Source organism: Tamandua tetradactyla, chromosome 20 (assembly GCF_023851605.1).
Source record: "Tamandua tetradactyla isolate mTamTet1 chromosome 20, mTamTet1.pri, whole genome shotgun sequence".
NCBI lineage: Eukaryota > Metazoa > Chordata > Mammalia > Pilosa > Myrmecophagidae > Tamandua > Tamandua tetradactyla.
In genome coordinates this window covers 50,830,755-50,853,731 of record NC_135346.1, presented here as the reverse complement: position 1 = coordinate 50,853,731, position 22,977 = coordinate 50,830,755, and the positions used below count along the sequence as shown (strand labels likewise).

At 34.8% G+C, this 22,977-nt stretch overlaps 1 protein-coding gene across 3 annotated transcripts in view; it reads right to left on the bottom strand.

Annotated features, from left to right (window-relative positions):
• The window catches only part of SPDL1 (spindle apparatus coiled-coil protein 1), a 126,170-nt gene that overhangs the window by 2,239 nt on the left and 100,954 nt on the right, over nucleotides 1–22,977 (bottom strand). For 2 of the 3 annotated variants that reach the window (XM_077137611.1, XM_077137612.1), the window contains 10 exons: nucleotides 20,434–20,615; nucleotides 19,444–19,620; nucleotides 17,052–17,246; nucleotides 15,607–15,756; nucleotides 15,410–15,508; nucleotides 15,222–15,332; nucleotides 14,885–15,025; nucleotides 3,941–4,044; nucleotides 3,169–3,356; nucleotides 381–919 (listed from right to left, as the gene is read on the bottom strand). In XM_077137611.1, the coding sequence (XP_076993726.1) occupies nucleotides 396–919; nucleotides 3,169–3,356; nucleotides 3,941–4,044; nucleotides 14,885–15,025; nucleotides 15,222–15,332; nucleotides 15,410–15,508; nucleotides 15,607–15,756; nucleotides 17,052–17,246; nucleotides 19,444–19,620; nucleotides 20,434–20,592 (1,848 nt within the window). In that variant the 5' untranslated portion in view covers nucleotides 20,593–20,615 and the 3' untranslated portion in view covers nucleotides 381–395. Of the gene's footprint in view, nucleotides 1–380; nucleotides 920–3,168; nucleotides 3,357–3,940; nucleotides 4,045–14,884; nucleotides 15,026–15,221; nucleotides 15,333–15,409; nucleotides 15,509–15,606; nucleotides 15,757–17,051; nucleotides 17,247–19,443; nucleotides 19,621–20,433; nucleotides 20,616–22,977 lie in introns of those variants that run through there. The other variant, XM_077137613.1, reaches the window with a different exon arrangement.

Sequence of the window (22,977 nt, the reverse complement as noted above, 5' to 3'; positions counted from 1 at the left end):
CTTCAGACATAGGAGTCTGACACTTCCTTTTTTACTCACAAACTCAAATATGCAGAAACTAGAAGAGGCTCTGAAGTTGTGGTGTAACATAAAAATGAATTAGCTTCAATATTTTAAAAATGTCATAATATGTATCAAAGCCCATTCTTCAAGGTTTAGAATTAAATGATTTCAACACACAACTTCACCTAACAGTTTTTAGAAAGCTAAAATTCTTTAAACTACTGGAAAGCCCTTTTAGAAAGTAAGTTAATTTGTCTGTCTTGAACCAGGAAAAGAAAAAAAACCAGGACATCTATTCAAACCAACGTAACATTCAAAGATGTATTAGACTGTGATAATTTTGCCTCAAGAAATACAAAAGTATCTTTTAATAAAAGCACTATTCCCTTTATTTAGGAGTCTTTTCCCCTTGCAATCATTTTAGTCTTTCTTAACGTTTTGGAAAAGTTGAAGGTTGGCAGGTGAAAGTGGGGAATTACACTACATGCAATACTAAGAAAATAGATAAAGAAACAGATAGCACAGTTTATGAAGCGATAGAGAAGAGATGGGGAGGTCTGCTGGTTGCCTTGAGGGAAAGAGGACACTGACCTGGAAGAGTTAGGGGTGTTTCCACTTCTTTCACTGAAGACTTCAGAGTCAGCTTGAATGCCTATAAGTTTCACACATTTCTTTTCCTTCACTGGTTGCATATCCATTGATAGATTTTTGTTGGGAGAGAGACTGACTACTGGTGTGTTTAAAGAAACTGTGTTTTCTAACTGCAAGTTATCTTCTAAATTGTTAGGACATGTTAGTGCCTCCTCTTTCTGAGTTGGCAATCTATAAACTTCTTCCCTGATAGCATCTTTAGGGATGGTTATATCCACAGGCAGTATCTCACGCCTCTTTTTGAGTACAGGCACTTCAATTTTCTCTGAGAATAAAAACCATTAAAAAAATCCATTCAATGAATCAAAAGAAAAGCACAATCAATATAAAGAGGAGGAACTAGTTTGATATATATCTTTTTATCTTCCTTATATTCCCAGCCTTTTAAAACCTACTCATCTCCTAACTGAAATACATTGTTTATTCTATCCTTTCTTTTTTCATGTTCTCCATTAACTTTATATTTTAAAAATCATTTGGCTATAAATTTCTCCTTGGGAACTCAATATATTAGGCTATAGGAGTGAATACTTGAATGCTCTCTTTTGGGGTTCTGATAAAAGTTGGAGGAGTGTTCATAAGACCTCATCAGAGATGAGTATACAGTGGCAAAGAGTCTTGAATTTCAAGTTCAAATCCCAGTATTAAACTAAGCAGCTAGGTGATACTGAGCAAATATTAACTTCTCTGAGCTTAATTTTCTTCATCTGTAAAATGGGAATTCAAAAGCATCACTTCACTCAATATAGTGTTATAAAGATTACATGAAAATAACACATAGTAGTCTCTGAATATTGATAAAATTGTATCTATTAGTCCCACCTAAAAAAATATATTCAAAATCTAATCATTTCTGACAATGTGGATACCTCCAAAATCCAAGCCACACTGTTTCACCATGAACTACTGTAGTAGCCTTCTACAATATCCTTCTATCCCTATCCCCTAACACCATTCTTTCCTTCATGCAAACCCAAAAATACAGTGACTGAATTAATTATTCTGATACTTTTTCCCCATCCCCATACCAATGTATCCTTCATTTTCAAAATCAAAATGTTTGTGAAGCCCGAGGAACCATGGTCAAGAGGTGGGGCTGCTGCTCTTGCTCGACACTGCTTCTTTTAGATTTGTATTTTCCTTTCCCTTGCACTGCTCCTCTGAAACCCAATCACCTGAATACACCACTTTTCTTCCCATCTCTTGGTTATGCTCAGTTCAAAAGATCTGTGAAATTCACAATGGATAATCCTTAAACAAGGGGCTCTATTGAATGAGGGAGGAGAAAGGGGATGGGAGAAAAAGAGTTCTTTTTAAACTATATGAAAACTTTACTATTGTTGACAACCTCCCCACTACCACTGCGAATCACTGTCGAGTCACTGAGAAAGTAATGAGAGAGAGTGTTCGGAATGTGAACAGAATAGTGGCAAACAAAGGTCTAAGAATCTTTAACCTGAGCCATATATCAGTACTTTTCTTTTTGCCCAGAACCATCACATTCTTAAGCTTCATGTTCAGCCTTTTATTTTTTTTTTTTTTTTTTTTTTTTTTTAAAGGAAAGACAGAGAGAAGGAAGGAAGGATAGAAGGAAGGAAGGGAGGAAGAAAGGGAAACATCTTTTTTAAACATTTTCTTGTTTTATTGTATTTTGTTTCTCCGTTTTTGTTACATGGGCTGGGGCCGGGAATCGAACCGAGGTCCTCCGGCATAGCAGGCAAGCACTTTGCCCGCTGAGCCACCGCGGCCCGCCCTCAGCCTTTTATTTTATTTTCAAATTTTATATACACTGAACATGTGTATAAAATGCAGAGGCTGTATGGTTAGGCTATTTGCTGTCTACTAGATTGCTAGTTGTCCCTTAACATCTGTCTACTGTTCTTCCTTAATAACAGAATCCTTAATATTTAGTTGGGAATGTGACTCTGAAAATCAAAACTGTGTATGTCAGCCTTCCTTGTAGGTAAATGAGTCCACATAACTAAATTCTGCTCAATGGGGTACATGCAGACCAAAACCACAGAAGGACCCTAGATTCTGACGTTGGATTGCTACACTCATCCTGGCATGCCTCCTCCAGTCATTAATCAGGGGGGAGGAATAACTTACCCATCTTGTTTATCTCTCCATTATTAAGTTTTCTATTATTTTCATGCAAATAATCTTAACTAATAGAGTTCCCAAACATCACCTGCCTCCATAAAATTAAACTCTGGTGCTACATAAGATGCTGCCATCTTAAATGGGAAAGTTTCAAATGTCAAGGTTCTACTGCGCAGTATGATGAATTTTGAAATCCAAAAGGATTACATGCTATATTGATGTATATCCAGTTCTCTTTAAATTTCCCTACATATTTTGCAACAGTAAACTTGCTTCCTTAATCACAGATACATAACCACAAATTAGTTTGTAACAGGATTTGCAAAAGCCATATAAAGAGCAAAAGCATTTGATATGGTTTCTCAGAGCTACTCATGTTTTAAAAGACAAAAATACTTGAGACGTACATACCTTCAGGTTCATACTTCAACTTTAATTCATCTAATTTAGCTCTCAATTTCATATTTTCACTCTGGGAGAGCTGGAGGCATCTTTCATTTGCAAAAAGCTTTCGCTCAATATCCAAAGCCCGCTGGCTCTCAAACAATGCTTTCATTCGCTGTATAGACAGTTCACCTTTAGTGCTTTCATTTTCTTTGCTATTATAATAAAAAAAGAGAACCAAGGAAAATTGAAATAACATATAACATAAATGAATTAGTAATTTAATACAAAATTTTAATGCATATTTGAATTTTTAGTTTAAAATACATTCCTTGAGTTTTTATTAACGAATAAATAATAAACAATTAAAATAAGTTTTAACACAGCACTTCCAAATAAAACTATCTCATTAGAGGAAATGCACAAAGGGGGGAATATTCTTTCCCAAATTTATGCGTGCTGCATAAATAAATTCTTTAAGTTTTCAACTGTGATATTTATTCTTGAAAATTTGGAAGAAATTTCAAAATTTTCTATGTTAAAGTTCTTTTTACTTACTAATAAGCTAAACACAAATGAAAAGAACATTCAATTATTCATTTGAAGCAAGTATTTTTCTTTAATAATCAGCACTAAGTATCTTGAATAAATCTCAGGTACAGCACAAAGATATTTCTGCTGCTTTTCTTTTCTGTTTTCTTTTGACAATTTCAAATCAAAAATTTGCAATCACTAATACTTTTTATTGTAAGCAAGTGAAAAATCTTCATCTTCCCATTTATCTGATCCAAACACTTACTTTAAATTATCAAGTTTTATCTGAAGTAAATCTGTATAATAGGTGTTATCTTCTAGAATGCCAGAGCTTGGTGAAGGTTTACATTCCATACTTTCATATAAATTCTAAAGAAAGCAACAATTTTTTATTTAAAATAAGTAACAATTTAGGTTAGTGTACATTTAGTAATGACAGCAACTGGCATTTAATGAATGCTTATCATAAGGCAGGTACATTGCCAAGTACTATACTTTTAACTCTTTTACCTTCTGAAGCAGGTACAAGAATTAGCATTCCACTCTTAGAGACAGGAAACGGGCTCAAGATGCCACAGGCTAGTAAATGAAGAAGAGAGAATCTGAACCAGCATCTGATTCCAAAGCCTGTAGTCCTAACCAAACCCATATCCTATGGTTTAGAATGGAAGAAATAAATGCTCAGTGGGTTTAATTCTGGCCTCTATGACAATGTCATAAATCATAAAAACATGAAAAAGAGTAGAGATCATTAAGGGTTTTTTGGTACCCACTATTCTGAGATTCTGATGGAAACTCTGTGCAATTTCTCTAGGTGGGAAAAATATAAATCTGCCTAAAAGCTTGCAAACAATTTCAGAGACTGCAGGTTAAAAAAACCCTGCTTTAAACCAAAACATTTAAAGTATAGTGCTGAGCCCACTGGTGGACTACAAAGGTCTGCTAATTGATATGTCAAAAATTTAATCAAAATTGTAGTCCTTTCACCAGTTCTTATAAGATAATTAAATTACATAAACTTAAAATTTTATGATACAAAAATGTCTAAAATTTAGAATGTCTAAAAGGTCATTAAAGTTTATAAGAATTTGTCATTTATAAACTTTAATTAGTAATTAAAAGTTTACTGAGATGATATTAGTGCTCTGTAACTTAATTTAAACATAAATTTAATGAAACCCTAGTAAAAATACTAATGAGGTTTTTCTGGAAGCTAGGCAAGATGTTAATAAAGAAATAAAAACATGCAAGAAAACAATGAGCAAAAAAAAAAACAAAAAAAAAACTGTGAAGGTAGGGCAGGATAGGATAGCCCTCCTAGATACAATATATAATAAAACCTCTAAAATTAAAAGTGTGGTACTGAAACACAGATAAACAGACTAATGGAATAGAAAAGAAAATCCAGAATCAGACTCGAGTATATATAGAAATTTGATATATGATAAAGGTTAAATATCAAATCACTAGGACTTAAGATTGACATTTTAATGATGCTGGAACAACTGGTTAGTTATTGGGAAAAGATGAACTTAGATATATGCCTCACATCATACTCAAGAATAAACTTCAATGGGGGACAGTTCTCTAAATGTAAAAGTAAAACTATACAAGTACAAGAAGAAAACAAATTGTTGAATTCCTCTACAACCTGCATGTAGACAGACTTTCTAGCTATGACAAACTCCAGATGCAACAAAGGAAAAGACTGATAAGTTCAATTACCAAAAAATAAAAATAAAAACAAAAGCATAGTAAAACCAAACCAGAAAACAACACAATTCTTTTAAAAACCATCTGTGATAGTTAGATTCAGTTGTCAACTTGGCCAGGTGAAGGTACCTAGTTCTGTTGCTGTGGACATGAGCCAATGTTACTGAACCTCATCTGTTCCTCATTACATCTGCAGTCCACTAAGAGGTGTTCCTGCTGTAATGAATGATGTTTGATTTAACTGGCTGGTGCTTAAATGAGAGAGCTCAAGGTAGCACAGCCCAAGCAGCTCGGCAATACCTCAACTCAGCACTTGCAGCTCAGCCCAGGCCTTTGGAGATGCAGAAAGAAATCACCTCGGGGAAAGTTGTTGGAACCCAGAGGCCTAGAGAGAAGGCCAGCAGATCACCCTGTGCCTTCCCACATAAGAACGAACCTCAGTTGAAAGTTAGCTGCCTTTCCTCTGAAGAACTAACAAAATAAATCCCCTTTTATTAAAAGCCAATCTATCTCTGGTGTGTTGCATTCTGGCAGCTAGCAAAATAGAACACCATCACCATAGACACTATAAAGATAATTAAAAAACTGAAAGAAAATACTTGCAAGAGAAATGACAAATAAAGGGCTAATATCCTTAATATTTTATAAAGATATCTTATAAGTGAAGAGTAAAATATAACAGAAACCTGATAGAAAAAGAAGCAAAAGATATGGACAATTCACACATAAACACCCACAGAAACATATAAATCCTTTAAACATAGGAAAAGATGTTTAACCTCATTCATAACTAGAAAAATACAAATTAAAACTACACTAAATTCTATTTGTCATATATTAGACTGGTAAAAATTAAAACGGAGGGTGGATTGGTGGTTCAGTGGTTAGAATGCCCACCTTCATGCAGGAGACCTGGATTCGATTCCCAGACCATGCACTCCCCCCAAAAATTAAAATGGATAACACATTCCATTGGTGAGGCTATGGAGAAATAAACATTTTCATGCATTGCTACTGGGAGTGAAAATTGGTACGAGCAGTGTAAAGACAAGTTTGGGAATACCTAATAAAACTATACACACATTTACTTTTTGACTGTACAATCCCATTCTGGGAATTACCTCTCTGAGGATACATCTATACTAACAGAAAATATTTCCTATTGGTATAGAAACTGCATATTGGTACATAGCTGCAAAATACCGGAAACGGTCTAAATGCCCAGACACAGGAAGATGAATGAATAAATGACAACACACCCACACAAAGGAACTGTTTGTAGCTGTAAGTAAGAATGAGGAAGATCTCTTTAAACTGAAGAGGTGATTTCCAGGATATATTTGTTAAGTGATAAAAGGAAAGTGAAAAAGACTACATGTAGCGTGCCTTTTGTTCAAGAAAACAGAGAAACAAACATACATATAACTGCCCATTTTTGCAAAAAGAAACATGGGATGAGTAAACTATAAACAAAACTGGCTATGTATGAGGGTGAGTGGAAACAGCGTAGAAAGGATAGAAAGACCAGATAGAGGAAGAAGGGATGGAAGGGAGGGGCACTTCTCTGAGTATACCAAATTTTATAATTCTGACTTCTAGAACTATGTTAACCTTTTACATACTGAAAAAAAAATTCTACAATCGAAAGCAACAAAATGGAATACAAACTGAAATGAATAAATTTGTCTTTCAAACTAACAACATACTTATACCCAAGTGGTGAAGGGAGGAAAGAGAAAAAAAAACCAAACCAAAGTAACCCTTTTTAATTTATTAGAGAAGTTTGTGTTTACAGTACAATCATACATAAAATACAGTATTTACACATACCCTACCACCACCAATACCTTGCATTGATAAGGAGCATGTTACAATTAACAGCACATTTTTATAATTGAACCATTGGTTAAAGTCCATGATTTAACTTAAGGTTCACTGTGTAGTGTAGTTCCATGGATTTTTTTTTTTAATTTTATTCTGTTACTATATATACGATCCAACATTTACCCTTTTAATCATATTCATATATTCTAGAGCTGTTAACTGCATTCTGAATGTTGTGCTACTATCACTATCGTCCATTACTGAAACATTTCCATCATTCCAAATAAGAAATATGTAAATTTGAAGTCTTAACTTCTCATTCCCCATCCCCACCCTGTCCCCTGTTAACCTATATTCCGGATAATGACTGTGAGTTTGGTTATTCTAATTGTTTCAAATCAATGAGATCATACAATATTTGCCCTTTTGTGTCTGGCATCAAGGCTGCAGGATGTATCAGGACTTCATTTTTTTATGGGTAGAATAATATTCCATTTATATAGTAGACCATATTTTATTCATCTATTTATCAGTTGATGGCTACTTGGGTTGCTTCCATTTTTGGCAAATGTCAGTAATGTTGCTATGAATATCAGTGTAAAAATATCTGTTCTAGCCCCTTCTTTCAATTCTGTAGGGTATACATAGTAGTGGGATTGCCAGGTCATACGGTAGTTCTGTACTTAGCTTTCTGAGGAACCACCAAAATGTCTTCCATAGTAGCTATACCATTTTGCATTGCCACCAACAATGCAATTTCTCTGCATCCTTGCCAAGGCTTATTTTCCATTTCTTCAATAGCAACCATTCTAATGGCTATCAGTTGGTTTGTCATTGTAGTTGTGATTTGCATTTCCCTGAGGGTTAATTATGTTGAGCATCTTTTCATGTGCTTTCTGGCCATCTGTATATCTTCTTTGAAGAGATATTTGTTCAAGTCTTTTGCTCACTTTTAAATTGGATTGTTTGTCCTTTAAGTTGAAGGATGTCTTTATATATATATAGGATATTAATCCCTTATTGGATATGTGGTTTCCAAATATTTTTTCCCATTGTGTAGGATGTTTCTTACTTTCATGATAGAGTTCTTTGAGGACCATAAGTTTTTAACTTTGAGGAGGCTCCATTTATCTATTTTTTTCTTTTATTATTTGTGCTTTAAGTGTAAATTCTAAGAAATCATTGTCTAACACAAGGTCCTGAAGACGCTTCCCTACATTTTCTTTTACGAGTTTGATAGTTCTAACTCTTATATTTAAATATTGGATTAATTTTGGGTTGAATTTTGTATATGATGCAAGTAGCGGTCCTCCATTTTTTTTTTTCAAATGGAGATCCAATTTTCCCAGCACCATTTGTTGAACACACTATTCTTTCCCAATTGAGTGATCTTTGCCACCTTGTCAAAAATCAGTTAGCTATTCTCTCTCTTTCTCTCTAAGCCCAACTATGCAAGTGAAAGCATTGTCCTCCCCTCTAAGTGGGACATGACATGCAGGGGTGAAAGTCTCCCTGGTAGCATAGTTTCCCAGGGATGAGCCTACCCTGGCACTGTGGGATCAACAATGCCATCCTGGCCAAAAGGGGAAAAAGAAGTGTAACAAATATGATATGAGTGGCTGAGAGAGTTCAAATAGCTTCGAGAAACTACTGTGGAGGTCACTCTTACTCAGGCTTCAATTACATATTGCTACCTATCATAGCTGCCAAACCCCAACCAAAACCGTTCCTGACAATCCTAAAGAATACATAGGGCATTATATAAGATTCTACTAAGGTTCCATGCACTAGGGTAACTTTACAGAAACCTACAACCTCCAGATGGGTCCTTCAGCCAGATAAGTCCTCAAATGCTGAGGGGCCATCCTCTCCAGAACATCAACTAGTTCCATTCCCCGCCCCATATTATCAACAGCCCCTTTCCACATGACAAAGGTAGAATGGGCATAGCCCAAATACCTCTAAGAAGTGGGAGAAAGATCAAAGGTGATTATGGACTTAATCAGAGAAGGTAGGGTTTAACAAGTAAGTATGATTGCTGAATCATTACATTTATATTTCTTTTAGTCTGCAGTATCTTAGAGCAACTAGAAGTAAAAACCTAAAATGGTGGAATTATAACCCATATCAAACTCTGAAATCTGTTCAACTAATTGTTGTGATGTGCTTTGAAATTTATTGTTTTGTATATATGTTATCTCTCACGAAAAAGAAAAATAAAAGTCAATTGTGATGATAATGCACAGCTATATGATATTGTGAACCACTGATTGTACATTTTAGATGAATATATGAAATACGAATATATATCAATAAAAAAACAAACATAAAAATCAGCTGGCCATAAATGTGAGAGTTGATTTCTGAACTCTGAATTCTATTCCATTGGATAGTACATTTGCCCTTGTGCCAATACCATGTTGTTTTGATTTCTCTGGCTTTGTAATAAGTTTTAAGATCAGGAAACTTGAGTCTTTCAATTTCATTCTTCTTTTTTAAGATGAATTTAGCCATTCAGGGCTCTTTACCCATCAATATAAATTTGATGATTGGTTTTTCCATTTCTGCAAAGTTGTTGGAATTTTTATTAGGATTGCATTTAATCTATAAAATGCTGAGTAGTATTGTCATCTTAATGATATTTAGTTTTCCAAACCATAAACAGGGAATATCTTTCCACTTATTTAAATCTTCTTTGATTTTAGCAATGTTTTGCAGTTTCCTGTATAAAAGTCCTCTAAATCTTTGGTTAGACTTATTCCTAGATAGTCGATTCTTTTACTTGCTATTATGAATGGAATTTTTTTCTTAATTTCTTCTTCCGGTTGTTCACTGCTTTTGTATAGAAACAATACTGATTTTGGGGAGCTGATCTTGTACCCCACCACTTAATAAAATTCATTTATTAGTTCTCCTTTGTTGTAGATTGTTCAGAATTTTCAGTGTATAGGATCACAGCATCTGAAAATAGGGAAAGTTTTACTTATTCCTTCCCAATTTGGATGTGTTTTATTTCTTTTTCTTCCCTAATTTCTCTGGCAAGAACTTCCAATACAATGCTGAATAACAGTTATGAATACAGGCATCTTTGTCTTGTTCCTGATCTTAGAAGGAAGGCTTTCACTTTCTCTATTCAGTAGGATACTAGCTCTGGGCTTTTCATATTATGTTGAGGAAGTTTCTTTCTATTTCTAGTGGTCTAAGCGTTTTTATCATAAAGGGGTGCTGGGTTTTGTCAAATGCCTGTTATGCCTCAGTTGAGATGATGTTGTCTTTTTCTGTTCATCCTGTTTAATGTGGTGACATATACATTAATTGATTTTCTTATGTTTAACTAACGCTGCATACAGTATAAAACCCACTTGATTAAGGTATAAAATTTTTTTCACACTGTTGGATTTGATTTCCCAGTATTTTGTTGAGGATTTTACATCTATATTATATGAGAAATTGCTTTGTAGTTTTCTTTTCTTGAGCTATCTTTATCTGGCTTTGCTATGAGAGTGATATAGACTTACAGAATTAGTTCTGTAACACTAGAGGAAGAGGAGTGTTCCTTCCTCTTCAATTTTTTGGAAGACTTTGTGCAGAATTAGAGTTAATTGTTCTTGGAATGTTTGCTAGAATCCCCGTGAAGCCATCTGGTTCTTGGCTCTTCTTTGTCGGGAAGTTTTTGATTACTGATTCAATCTCTTTACTAGCAATTAGTTTGTTGACATCTTCTATTTCTTCTCGAGTCAATATAAGTAGTTTGTGTGTTTCTAAGAATTAGTCTATTTCATCTAGATTATCTAACTTACTAGCATACAGTTGTTGATAGGATTCATGCATAATCCTTTTATTTCAGTGGGGTCAGTAGTAATGTCCCCATTTTCATCATTTAAACTCCAGTAGCTCTGTTTAATTTCTTTTAAAAAGTTTCTCTTTACTTAGATTCTCATGTTGTTCATTCATTGTTCTTTCTCTGTATCCTCCTTCATTCCTGTAAGCACTTTAAAGACCATTTTTTAAAGTGTTTGTTTGGTATATATTTTTATTCTCTTCCTTTGGATGGGCCATCATTTCCTATTTCTTTGTTTGTCATGCACTCTTTGGCTGCACACTGTACATTTTATTTTAAATTAAAGTTCTTTACCATAATTTACCAGCCTCTTCCTCCCACTCTTCCCTCAATGCCGTACAATATTCTTCTGGCTTCTAGAGTTTCAAAATAATTGTTTCAGACAGTTATGGTCTGTTTAATAATTGTTTTGGTGGAAGGACTGAATCCTGGAGCTCTCTACTCTACCATCTTCCCCAGAAGTCTCCCCAGGTAACTTCTGAATACAGTATCTTGACTATCTATGCTCAGGCTAAAAAAAAAATAACTGCAAACACATCCTGAACTCTACTTAACAGGCTAGTAATTGCAAAACAATGTGCATTCTAGGATTTAGCAAATAAGCAAATATATTAAGATTAATAAAAGCCGTATTTCTTACTGATGGAAAGGAGTTAGGCAATGAACCCTGTGATATTAGATTTAAGTTGGGGTGAACAGTGTATAAATACGTACATAAATATACACACACATATATAAATGTACACACATATACTCCTAGCTCTTATCTGCTGAGAGGATCTAGATGGAATGACATTCCTGTAGCAATAAGCACACCTAGTGCCTAAATACAATTCTCTAGTATAAGGAGCCAGTGCTCCTCGGAGAAATGCTGATTCTAGAGCTGAGCAGGTGAGCCAGGAAAATCTCATTGTGCCAAAGAATCATGTGCTAAGAATGAGGAATGACTCACCCAAAAAAGAGGGGCTCCTACTCACCAAATATGGGACAATTTGAGTACAAGAGCAATTAAGGAAAATAATAGATTATTTATTACCCATAAGAAAAAACAAGAATCAATGAGGCTATATCGCAATGAGGAAAAAAGTTCTCTCTCTTCACTTTATTAGAATTCCAACTAATAAACGTATAATGAATGATGGAATTACCATTTGGCAATGAGCACAGTAATATCTGTTTCAGCCAAGAATTATCAATTGATGTCCAAACATAAGGAAAAACAGGCATTTACTTAATCTCTAAGTATCTTCCCAAAAGATATTCATTAATTGCAAAAGGCAAAGCTTTAACTTTACAGTGGAGAAACCTGGCAAATGTAAACTGAGACAAGCCATCAAGGTTAAGATGACCAGTAATTGCACAAATAGCTATCACATGCATCCTGAGTGATGCAATGAAAAGGGCATAATATTCCTGTCAAAAATACATGGCCTGGAGTGGTGCAACGGTAGCTCGGTGACAGAATCCTTGCTTGCCATGCCAGAGACCTGGGTTCGATTCTTGGACCATGCACACACACCCCCACCCCCCCCCCCAAAAAAAAAAAAAAAACCTACATGGCCTAGGGTGCATGGGTGGTTCAGGGGTAGTATGTTCGCCTTCCATGCAGAAGACCCAGGTTCAATTCCTGGACCATGCACGCCTGCCCCCCTCAAAAAAAAAATACATGGGCTATATTTCCTGATAGAAAGCTTTGCTATGGATGGTGATAAAGGTAGCACAACATCATGAAGGTTAACAGCACTGAATTATATATTAGAATGTGGCAAAAACAGGAAATTTTAGGTTTGTATATGTATTACTAGAATAAAAACAATAAAACCAACATAAGACTGTACAACCAGACTAATGTAAACCACTGATTATAGTTAATAGTATAATTATAAAAATATTCTCTCATCACTTATAACAAATGTATCACACTAATGTAAGGTATTCATAATAGGGTACAGCATATGAGCTCTCTGTATTTTCTGCATGATTTTTCTGTAAATCTACAATTTCCCTAATAAAGAAAAAAATATATATATAGGCTAAATCTAATCACGAGGAGACATCAAGCAAACAGAAATTGAGGGGCAATCTACAAAGTAATTGGCTGTACTATTAAAAATATCATGCAGGTGACCTGGGTTTGATTCCCAGACCATGCACCAAAAAAAAAAAAAAAAAAAAAAAAATTTAGATCATCAAAGATAAAGAAAAACTGAGGAACTATTCCAGATTGAGGGAGATGAAAGAGATCTGACAACTAAACATAACATATGATCCTGGACTGGATCTTGAAATGGAAAATTACTGTTTCTGTTTGTTATAAAGGACATTAGTGGGACAACTGACAAAATGTAAAATGTCTGTAGACTGCCTAATAATATGTATTAGTGTTAATTTCCTGATTTTGATAGTAGGGATATATGAGAGAATGGATTTCAATACTTACTGAAGAACTAGGGGTAAAGGGATATCTGATTTGCAACTTACTCTCAAATGTTCCAAAGGAAAAAAAATACACATACACAGAGAGAGAGAAAGATACAGAACATAAAGCAAATGTAGTAAAACTGACAATTGGAGAATCTGGATGAAGAGTATAAAAAGAATTCTTTCACAGCTTTTCTAGATGTGTACATTTATTTCACAACTTAAAAAAATTCTTTAAATGCCTATTTCTACTTTGAATTACAGTTGTCACACAATGTTTGACAATGTGACAAAGCTCCTACTGTGCACTCATTAAAAAACAGGAGGTGGAGCGCACTGAAAAATAATCAATTACTGTTAACACAAAATAATACGAATAAATCTCATTGATATAATGTTGAGTAGATGACAGACACAAAAGATTATATACTAAATGATTCCATTTATATGAAGCTCAAGAGCATTTGTACATGTAATGCTGTTACAATGTTAGAAGGAGGATACTCAATGGGGGACATGACAGAGCCTTCTGGAGTGCTAGATATAATCTATATCATGATCTAGGGAGCAATTACTTGGGTGTATACATATGTTAAAACTCACTGAGTTTCAAAGTCCCCAAGAGAAATGCATGTTCAAAGAATATAGTGGCTAGTGAAGAAGCAGTCAGTCTTTTTAATCCTTTGACCCTTTTGCTCAGTACAATGAAGTTTCCATACTGGAAACATGTCCTAGATAATTGTCCTAGTTCAGATCAATTATACTCCATAGCATTATGCTCTACCTTGAGAGTGGGCATGGAGGCAGGGTGGGGCGATAAATTTGGAGTTTCTTTTAGCCAATACCAAGTACCAAATTAAATTAGTTTTGATTTCCTAGGCTTTTTTCTTCATTTTGTGTTGAAACTGGTAGTAAAGCCCAGTAAGAACATTTTTCAGGCTAGAAGGGTACATCATCTAGTGGCTGTGTGCATAAAAGCAGGAAACAGAGATTGATAAGAGGAAGAGGGAGAAAGATCCTCCTGAATGTGTATATCAGAGTGGCTAGCACCCCATGTATAACCTGTGCTTTGTTCTTCTTATTTTTAATCAAAAAAACAAACTTATGATAATTTTAAAAAAACCTCATTGAGTAGTACCCTGAGATCTGGGCATTTTGAGGTATACTTATATAGAATAACTAGACAATAACCACAAAAAATGTTGTAGGTTAGTTTGGCTCTACTAGAAGCAACAGCTCAAACCACTGAAAAGCAAAAGGAGACCAGAGGAAAAAAGTAATTTAAATATTGGGTCAATCTCAACTGAAATGGATAGTTAATCATATAATAATGGAATCTATTAAAATTAAAACTATTAGGATACTCAAATTGAACTTAGACTTTATTTTTTAACGGTGTATTACACATACCTTAAATTTCTCCAGACTTCTAATTTCACCTAAAAGATGTTTTATTTCACCATTTTTCTGCTCCAACATGGCAAGCAACCGTTCCTGCTGCTCAAATTCAGACTGAGACCCTTTCATCTGTAGCAACGTGGCAATTTGTAACTAGAAAAAAAAAAAAAATCCCCCCATCCAAAATAAAATTCAGTTGGTAAGAGGATAATTTTGATAACCATATACTTGGTATAATTCATATTTTTTATTATATTACTTTGTAGTCCAGGACACTAAACTAGCCTTTTCTAGTCTAATAATTTCAGAACATTTACACCAATAACCTTTGATGGTAATAATCCTATACCTTCATTCTTTGCATCTGTTCTCTATTAAATGCATTTTGCTTCTTTAATGACTGATATTTGACTTTCATACTGATAAGCTGACGTTCCATTGCAGCCCTTCGGTCTTCCACCTAGAAAACATTAACAGGTTTAATTGTTCTTGAAGTAAGTGAAATACTGATTTATTCCTAAGAATCTTTGTAAATACCTCTGCAAACAAAGAGTTGCCTTTACTATTGGGGTCCAAGGCTTGCTGGAGTGCTTGGTCCAACTGGACTTGAAGATCTTGATTTGCTACACGAGCTTTCTAAATTCAGAAAAACATCAGTTAGGTAGGAGAGATTAGATTAATAAGAAAATAATCTATTATAAATGAAAAAGATGACATCATTGTAATCATAATACCTCCAAGGCGTTATAGTATGAAACTGCTTCCTTCTCTCGATCCTCCTTTTCTTCTTTAAGTCGGTCTACCTGGCGCAGTAAATTGGTACTAAGAAGTTCTAGTTTCTCCTGTCTGTACTGTAATTCATTCACTTCTTCTTTGAGGGCAGTCTATTCAACAGGAATTTAAAAAGAAGAAACTCTTAAATAATCCTTCATTTAGTAGTTACTCAGTTTCTCCAGCAGTGGTGGTTCAAACCCAAAACTAAAACTCTAGCCAATATTGCGAGGTAAATAATGAGATAATAAAAATTACTACAATTTTCAGCAGAGAACCAAATACAAGGCTCTGGAGGCTGCTTTTTTGTTCCCTTTAAACTTAAACCTTTAATTAAACTTAGCCTGTAATGATAAAAACAATGTTCACATGCATTTCAACTTCTATTGTACCAACGTTTTGTAGGGGGGGTTTTATGAACACAAACTAGGATCAGAGTTAGTGCCTGTAAATTCTTCTAAACTTTTCAATAATCTATAGGAAAGTCTGCCTTTACATAATCATGTAATCTAAAGCTATACCATATATGCCAATTTGAAAGGATTTATGTACCCTAGAAAAGCCATGTTCAAATCCTAATCAATCTTGTGGGAGCAACGGTTTCTTCTAATACCTATTCAGTACTATAAATTGGAAACTTGATTAAGTTATCTCCATGGATATGTGGCTCAATCAGTTGTGGGTATATTAAGTTTGATTAGATGGAGGCATATCTCCACCCATTCTATGTGGGTCTTGATTAGTTTACTGGGATCCTATAAAAGAGAAGACATTTTTTGGAGGGAATGCCTTTAGAGAACAACAAGAAAGCCACAGCAGAGCTGAGCAGAGCCAAGCAGACGTACAAGGCCAAGAGAATCAGAGTCTACCAGCCAGCGACCTTTGGAGATAAAGGAGAATGCCCCTGCGGGAACTTCATGAAGCAAGAGACCTGGAGAGTAAGCTAGCAGACGACATCGTGTTCGTCATGTGCCTTTCCAGATAACAAGGAAACCCTGACCATGTTTGCCATGTGCCTTTCTATTTAACAGAGAAACCTTGAACTTTCTCAACCTTCTTGAATCAAGGTATCCTTCCCTGGATGCCTTAGATTGGACATTTCTAGGACTTGCTTTAATTGGGACATTTTTATAGCTTTATAATTGTAAACTTGTAATTTATTAAATTACCCTTTTTAAAAAACCATTCCATTTCTGGTGTATTGCATTTGGCAGCTAGCAAACTAGAATATCATACATGAAGTAATCCATTTGAAAACTCTGTAGAACATTTCTAAATTAATCAGATCAACGTTGGGCTAAAAACTATTTCAGCCTTAAAACTAGTTCATATGGGTTATTACAAAAACACGTAAAGAGAAAAAAAAAAAAAAGAACGAAACAAAGAAAACACATGCCAGAAAAATTACCTTCATACTTTCCATTTCAGTCAGCTCAACTTGAAGAGCCAGCATCTCTGAAGACATGGTTTCATGTACACGTTCAGACATTATCCGCATTTCCTCTGATTTACAAGAGAGGAGTTCTTTCTGATGCTCTACTTTGTGTTTCAGCTGCTTTTCACTTAGTCTAGCTTCATCTAATTCAGCTTTCAATTTTTCTAACTAAAGCAAAAGAAAATTCAGTCTTATGAGCCAAAAGGTAACTGAGTTACCAAAAGGTAACTGAGTCAACAGAATATATAGTTGTTGTACAAACTGTTCTGGTATCTGCAGGTTAACTGTTTTTTGGAAAACAGTCTAGCTGAACAAACCCATTTTACCACCTTTCCTAAATGTCTCTTAGTGACAAATCCTAGGAAACTGAGAATGTATAGCTTAAAAGGAGCAAAAGGATAGGAGAGGGTCGAAGCTTTAGGATCAGGCCTAAGTTGAATTCTTCCTTGCAGAAGTTATTAAGCTGTGTAAATTTCATTTCTCATAATATAAAACTTGTAAATGATGATATCTACTTGTATCATCTTGTAAACTTGTAAATGATGATATCTACTATCACTGAGTTACTGTGAGACTCAAATGAGATTTGGGATAAAACACTCAGCACAGTGCCTACCATCCACTAATTATATGTTAGCAATAAAAGAACTTTCTCTTGATGCACGCTATTATTGTTGACATTGAACTATATTGAACAGGGTCTCACAATAGTGTTTGTCTCCTATTTAGAAGATAAATGCCTCTTGGCTTGATTTCTTTTCCCTTTTCCATTTTCACAATGAGAAATAAAAATTTCAACTGTTTGATCCATGTTAAAACACAACCAACCATCTTTCTGATAAAACATCACTGATTAATCTAAATTTATTGCATGATGAGACTATATTGGGATTTCCTATCTGCCCAAGGCTAGAAATCTTAACAGTGACATACTTTATTTCAAAAAACATACAGATAATCCATGAAAGTAATGAGACTAAACAGTTAATACATAAAGTGATTTGAGAACATTAACAGGATTGAAAATATTTTTTGACTGACCGTTATTTCTCCAAAAGAGCCAATTCTATAATTGGCCTTGCCAAAATACCTGAATATTTCCTACTTTAGTTTTTTTAGTTTAGGTCATTTAAACTACTGCAAAAATGAAAACACCATTCAGGAAAAAATATAGTGCATCATTATCAGTTATTAGATCTCAACTCAGAACAGTTTCAGAAAAGCCGGACTACTACTGCTAGAGTGATATGCAAGATAATCCTAATTATTTCTTGAGAGCATATTTTGATAACTATGTTTATTTTACTGTATAGTAGGAAAAATACATCAAGCTCAAATATGTAACTTCACTGATATCATTATTTAGAATGAAAGATTTAGAAAAAGGTTCAATTTAATGAGATATTAAATAACAGTAGAGGTGGTACACTAATGTGGGAAAAATCTTAGGAGATGCTACACAAAAACTGAACATTGGAAAACAGACTTCTGAGAAAACCAGACAAAAGTCAGACAAGTAGCAAGTTTTGGTAAAAGGGGGTCTGGAGAGGTCAGAGTGGACTCTGTACAAAGATGAACCTAAACAAAAGGTCTGGATACCATAAAAGCAACCTGAAAGCACTGGCTAGCTGGGGGTTCCAAAAGGGAATGGATAATTGAACAACTGTTGTCTACTTTGTATTTATGCTTGAAATGGAGCCAATATAATGAGTCTTCACATTAAATACAGTGGCTTAGTAACACAAGCTTTGGAGTCAGCCCGCCTCAGTTCAAATCTTGACTGGTAATTTCCAGCTTTGTAATTTTGGCCAATTTACTCAATCTGCCTAAACATTGGTTTTCAAATCTATTATCTAGAGATAATAATAGAATCTCCCTAACAGAGTTGTTGTGAGAACTGGATCATACCTCTTTGCTTATCATCAATAAACAAATAATAAGCATCAATTTTAATGTACATTAATTTTAAAAAACCATTGTTTTCTTTCATGGAATTACAAAGCATACGACTAGCTGCAGTAAAAGTTGGGTAGGAGACTAGTGTTTTCTGCAAGACTGCCATACCATGTACTATAAACAAGGAGTACATGCTGGTCACTACCTATGACAGTGAAACCAAAATTCCATCATAAATATCCAGGTATCAAAATTAAATAATTGTTCTTAATTAGATGAATATTATTTATACAAGTCCCTTGGGTAATCTCTTGTTTCTCTGTGTCACCACCCCAACATTAAAATAATGACACTTTCAATCTTAGCTATTTCGCATAGGTGATATTCAACAAAACCTTTGCCACCTAAAGTTTGCAGATGGCTGCAGAAAAATGGAACATTTTGCTCTGAAATACATAGAATTCCAAACCTTATTTTTTAATTCATTTACTTCCTGTCCATGGCTTCTGCTTAGCTGTTCTTCTAATTTCTCCAGGTGCATTTTTTGTTGTTGTTTAATAGCTTCACATTCAGAGCTCAAACTTTCTACCATTCGACTCTTGAGCTCAACTTCTCTCTGAAGAGTATATTTTTCTTGTTCATAATTCTGAAAACAGATTCAGTTACAATTTAATTAAATGAAAACAGCTCAATTCATCAGATATAAGAAATTCTTAACTTTGTTTCATTCCTAGTTTCACACACTTGCTGCTTTCAAAGTAACAATTATACATTAAATCTGGAATCACTAGTTTCTCAGAGATGACAACGGTTTGGACTAGAGTTGTAACAGCATTTATAGATGTTTTATAAGTCAAGTTCTTAGAACATCTGTTGAAAGATTAAATATGAGAAATACTTAAAATAAAGAAATAGAAAAAAAAAAAAGAAAGAAATCTAGGAAAGCTCCCAGATTTTTGGCTCAAACAACTGGAGAAATGTTATTACAATTACTAAATAAGCTAATGAAAATTCCATGATGTTTGGTCAGTTGCACAGGGAATCAAGTATTCTGTCTATGCTAAGTTTGAGACATTTATTAATGAGCAGTTGAATATATAAGTTTGGACTACAGGAGAGAAATAAGGGCTTTGTGTAGATGTGTCGTGGGACATTTAGATGCTATTTAAAGCTATGAAACAAGATAAGGTTACCTAGGTAGAGTGCAGATAGACAAAACCTAAAATCCAATGTGTGGTAAAGAGAGCAATCATAACCTGAGTTTTCTAAACACAGAACACAGTGGGTTTGAAAGAATATTAGGAATTCATTTAATTCATTCCCCTTTATTACAGATGGAGCATGGGAAAGAACCAGTTCTAAAATCTTGAGAACAGAATAGAAAAATATTAATAATTGCTAGACAGAACAAATCAATAGCTAAGCATACCCTTGTAAACAGAGGAGTCCAGAGTCTTACCTCAGTCATGGTCATAATTTCATTACGACATTTATCCAGTTGATTCTGCAATTCACTTTGGCTTTCTACTAGTTGTAAACCATACTGTGCAGCTTTTAGTCTCTCTTCTTCAGCCTCTTTGAGCTTGCATCGAAGGTCTGCAATTATGTCTGCCTCCATGTTCTTTTCCTGTTTTTAACTTACTGTAAATAGAGGACTATTTGTAAATAGAGGACTATTCATATATATTATATATGTGTGTATTTAGAAGTCAGTAAAAAAAGATACACGCACACTTATGCTCAATGCTATTGCATATAAAAACATAATATTAAGATTTTCTTCCTGAGTTGTAAGTGGTCAAATTTGCATCCTTGTTCCAGAGCAAGGTCTGACCATTTTTGTAACCATATTTAAAAACAAATCAAACAGTAAAAGAGACGAATACATTTAATTTCGTTCCTAAGAAATTCAGCATCAGGAAACTGTTCAGCTAGGATATCGTAAGCTTCCTTTAACGCTAAGGTAGGGTAACCCTCATAATTATATTACTTACAGGTAATCAAAGTTAAGAAAATAATGAAAGAAAATACATTAAGAAGCATTATAGTAGCATGTCTACTAAAAATATTAAAAGGCAGCTTTGAATAAGGTTCATAAGGTAAAGCAAGGATTATGATGTCCATGATTTTTTTAAGTGTTAAATTCCATTACATTTGTTTTGTTGAAAAACAGATTCACTAGTATTTTCCCAGTCTTTCATAAGAGAGCATACAAAATAAAAACTTTGTTCAAAGTAATAAAAGGATATTATTCCAAATTTTCAAGCCAGGATTTAAACATTATATATATAGAAACACTGCACTTTAATTCAATTTTGTCATCCTTGCCTATTTGGTCCTAGCCTCTTAAACTAGACTCAAACTCAGCTTCACCTTTCAGGAGCGCCAGCCATTATTACAGTACTCCCCTATGTCTCCAGAAATGTAGTCATTCAATCAACAAATACCTTGAATATCTTATGTCATAGGTTTCATTCTGGGCATATCAGATACATTAGAGGTCAAAACGTACAAAACAGCTCTCTTTCACGGAGCTTACATTTCAGTGACAGAAGACAAACAATAAATACCATAATCATCAAGTAGTTTAGAAAGTGGAAACAGGACAAAAAATAGAACAGGATACGGGGCTTAAAAGAAGAGGTGGGAATAGGATAACCAGGATGAAATTTAAATAAAGGACAGGAAGGGGAGAACCGTCAGGTGACTTTTGAGCAAAGCCTTACAAAGCTTAACCATGTAGCTACTTAGGGAAAGGATGTTCTAGGCAGAGGGCAAGCCCTAAGACAGAAGCCCAGTGGAGTAAACAAAATGGCATTGAGGTCAGAGGAGATGATAGGGGAGAGTAGGCAGATCAGGCCATTTTAAGGACTCTGGCTTCTACTACAGTGAAAGGTGGAGTCACTGTAAAATCTGGAGTAGAGGACCTATGCATTTTAAAGGGATCATTTTGGCTACTGCGGTGAATAGTTTGGAGAGAAGTGAGGTCAGAAGCAGGAGACAAGATAAGATGATGGCTCAGAGCAGAGCAGTAGCAAAGAGGGTGGTGAGAAACGACCAGCTTCTGCATGTATTCTGAAAGTAAAGTCATGATTTTCTGACAAACTAAATGTGGGATCTGTGAAAAAGAGATAAGTTAAAAATGTCTCCAAGGCTTTAGGCTGAGCAACCAGTAGAATGGAGTTGCCAACAGCTGAAGCATGGAAAACTGAATAAATAATGTTTTGGAAGGAAAATCGGTTCAGTTTGGGGCATGACAGATGTCAAATTAGCAGCTGGATATATGAGTATGAGAGAGGTCTGGGCTGGAGATATAAGTGTGTGAGTTAGCATAAATCCTTGAGACTTGATATTACGGGAATGAGCAGAGTTCAAGAGAAAAGGATCAAGGGTTAAGCCTGGTTAAGATGCAGGGAAGACAGCAAAGTTTACTAAGGAGTGACCAGTTAGGTAGGAAGAAAATCAAGAGCATTTGTTATCCTGGAAACCAATAATGAAGTAAGAAGGTGAGTGTGATCGATCATGCCAAATGCTGCTGCTAAGTCAAATAAGGTGAGAAGTGAAAATTGGCTATTAGATTTGAATTTATGGAACAGTTTCGATGGAGAGGTGGGGTCCAAAGCCTCATTCTAATAGGTCTGAGAGAGAATGTTAGGAGAGGAATAGGAGACAGCATGTAGTTCTGCTGCAAAGGAAAGCAGATAAATGGGGACAATAACTGGAGAAATGGTGTCATTTATTTTTGTGATAGGATGCCACAGGATAGGGCAGGAGGGAAGAAAAACTGATGCTATAGAAAAGACTGGAGAACTGCTGGAACGAGGTCCTTGAATAAAGGAGATGGGTCTGAGGTACAGAACTGGCTCTAGAAAGGAACACGGACATTTCATCTAAAATAAGGGACAGAAAAGTATATGGATTAGGTTATTGATGCAAATGATCACGATGATGAATACACAACTAGACGATATCACGAGTCACTGATTATATACTTTGGATGGAC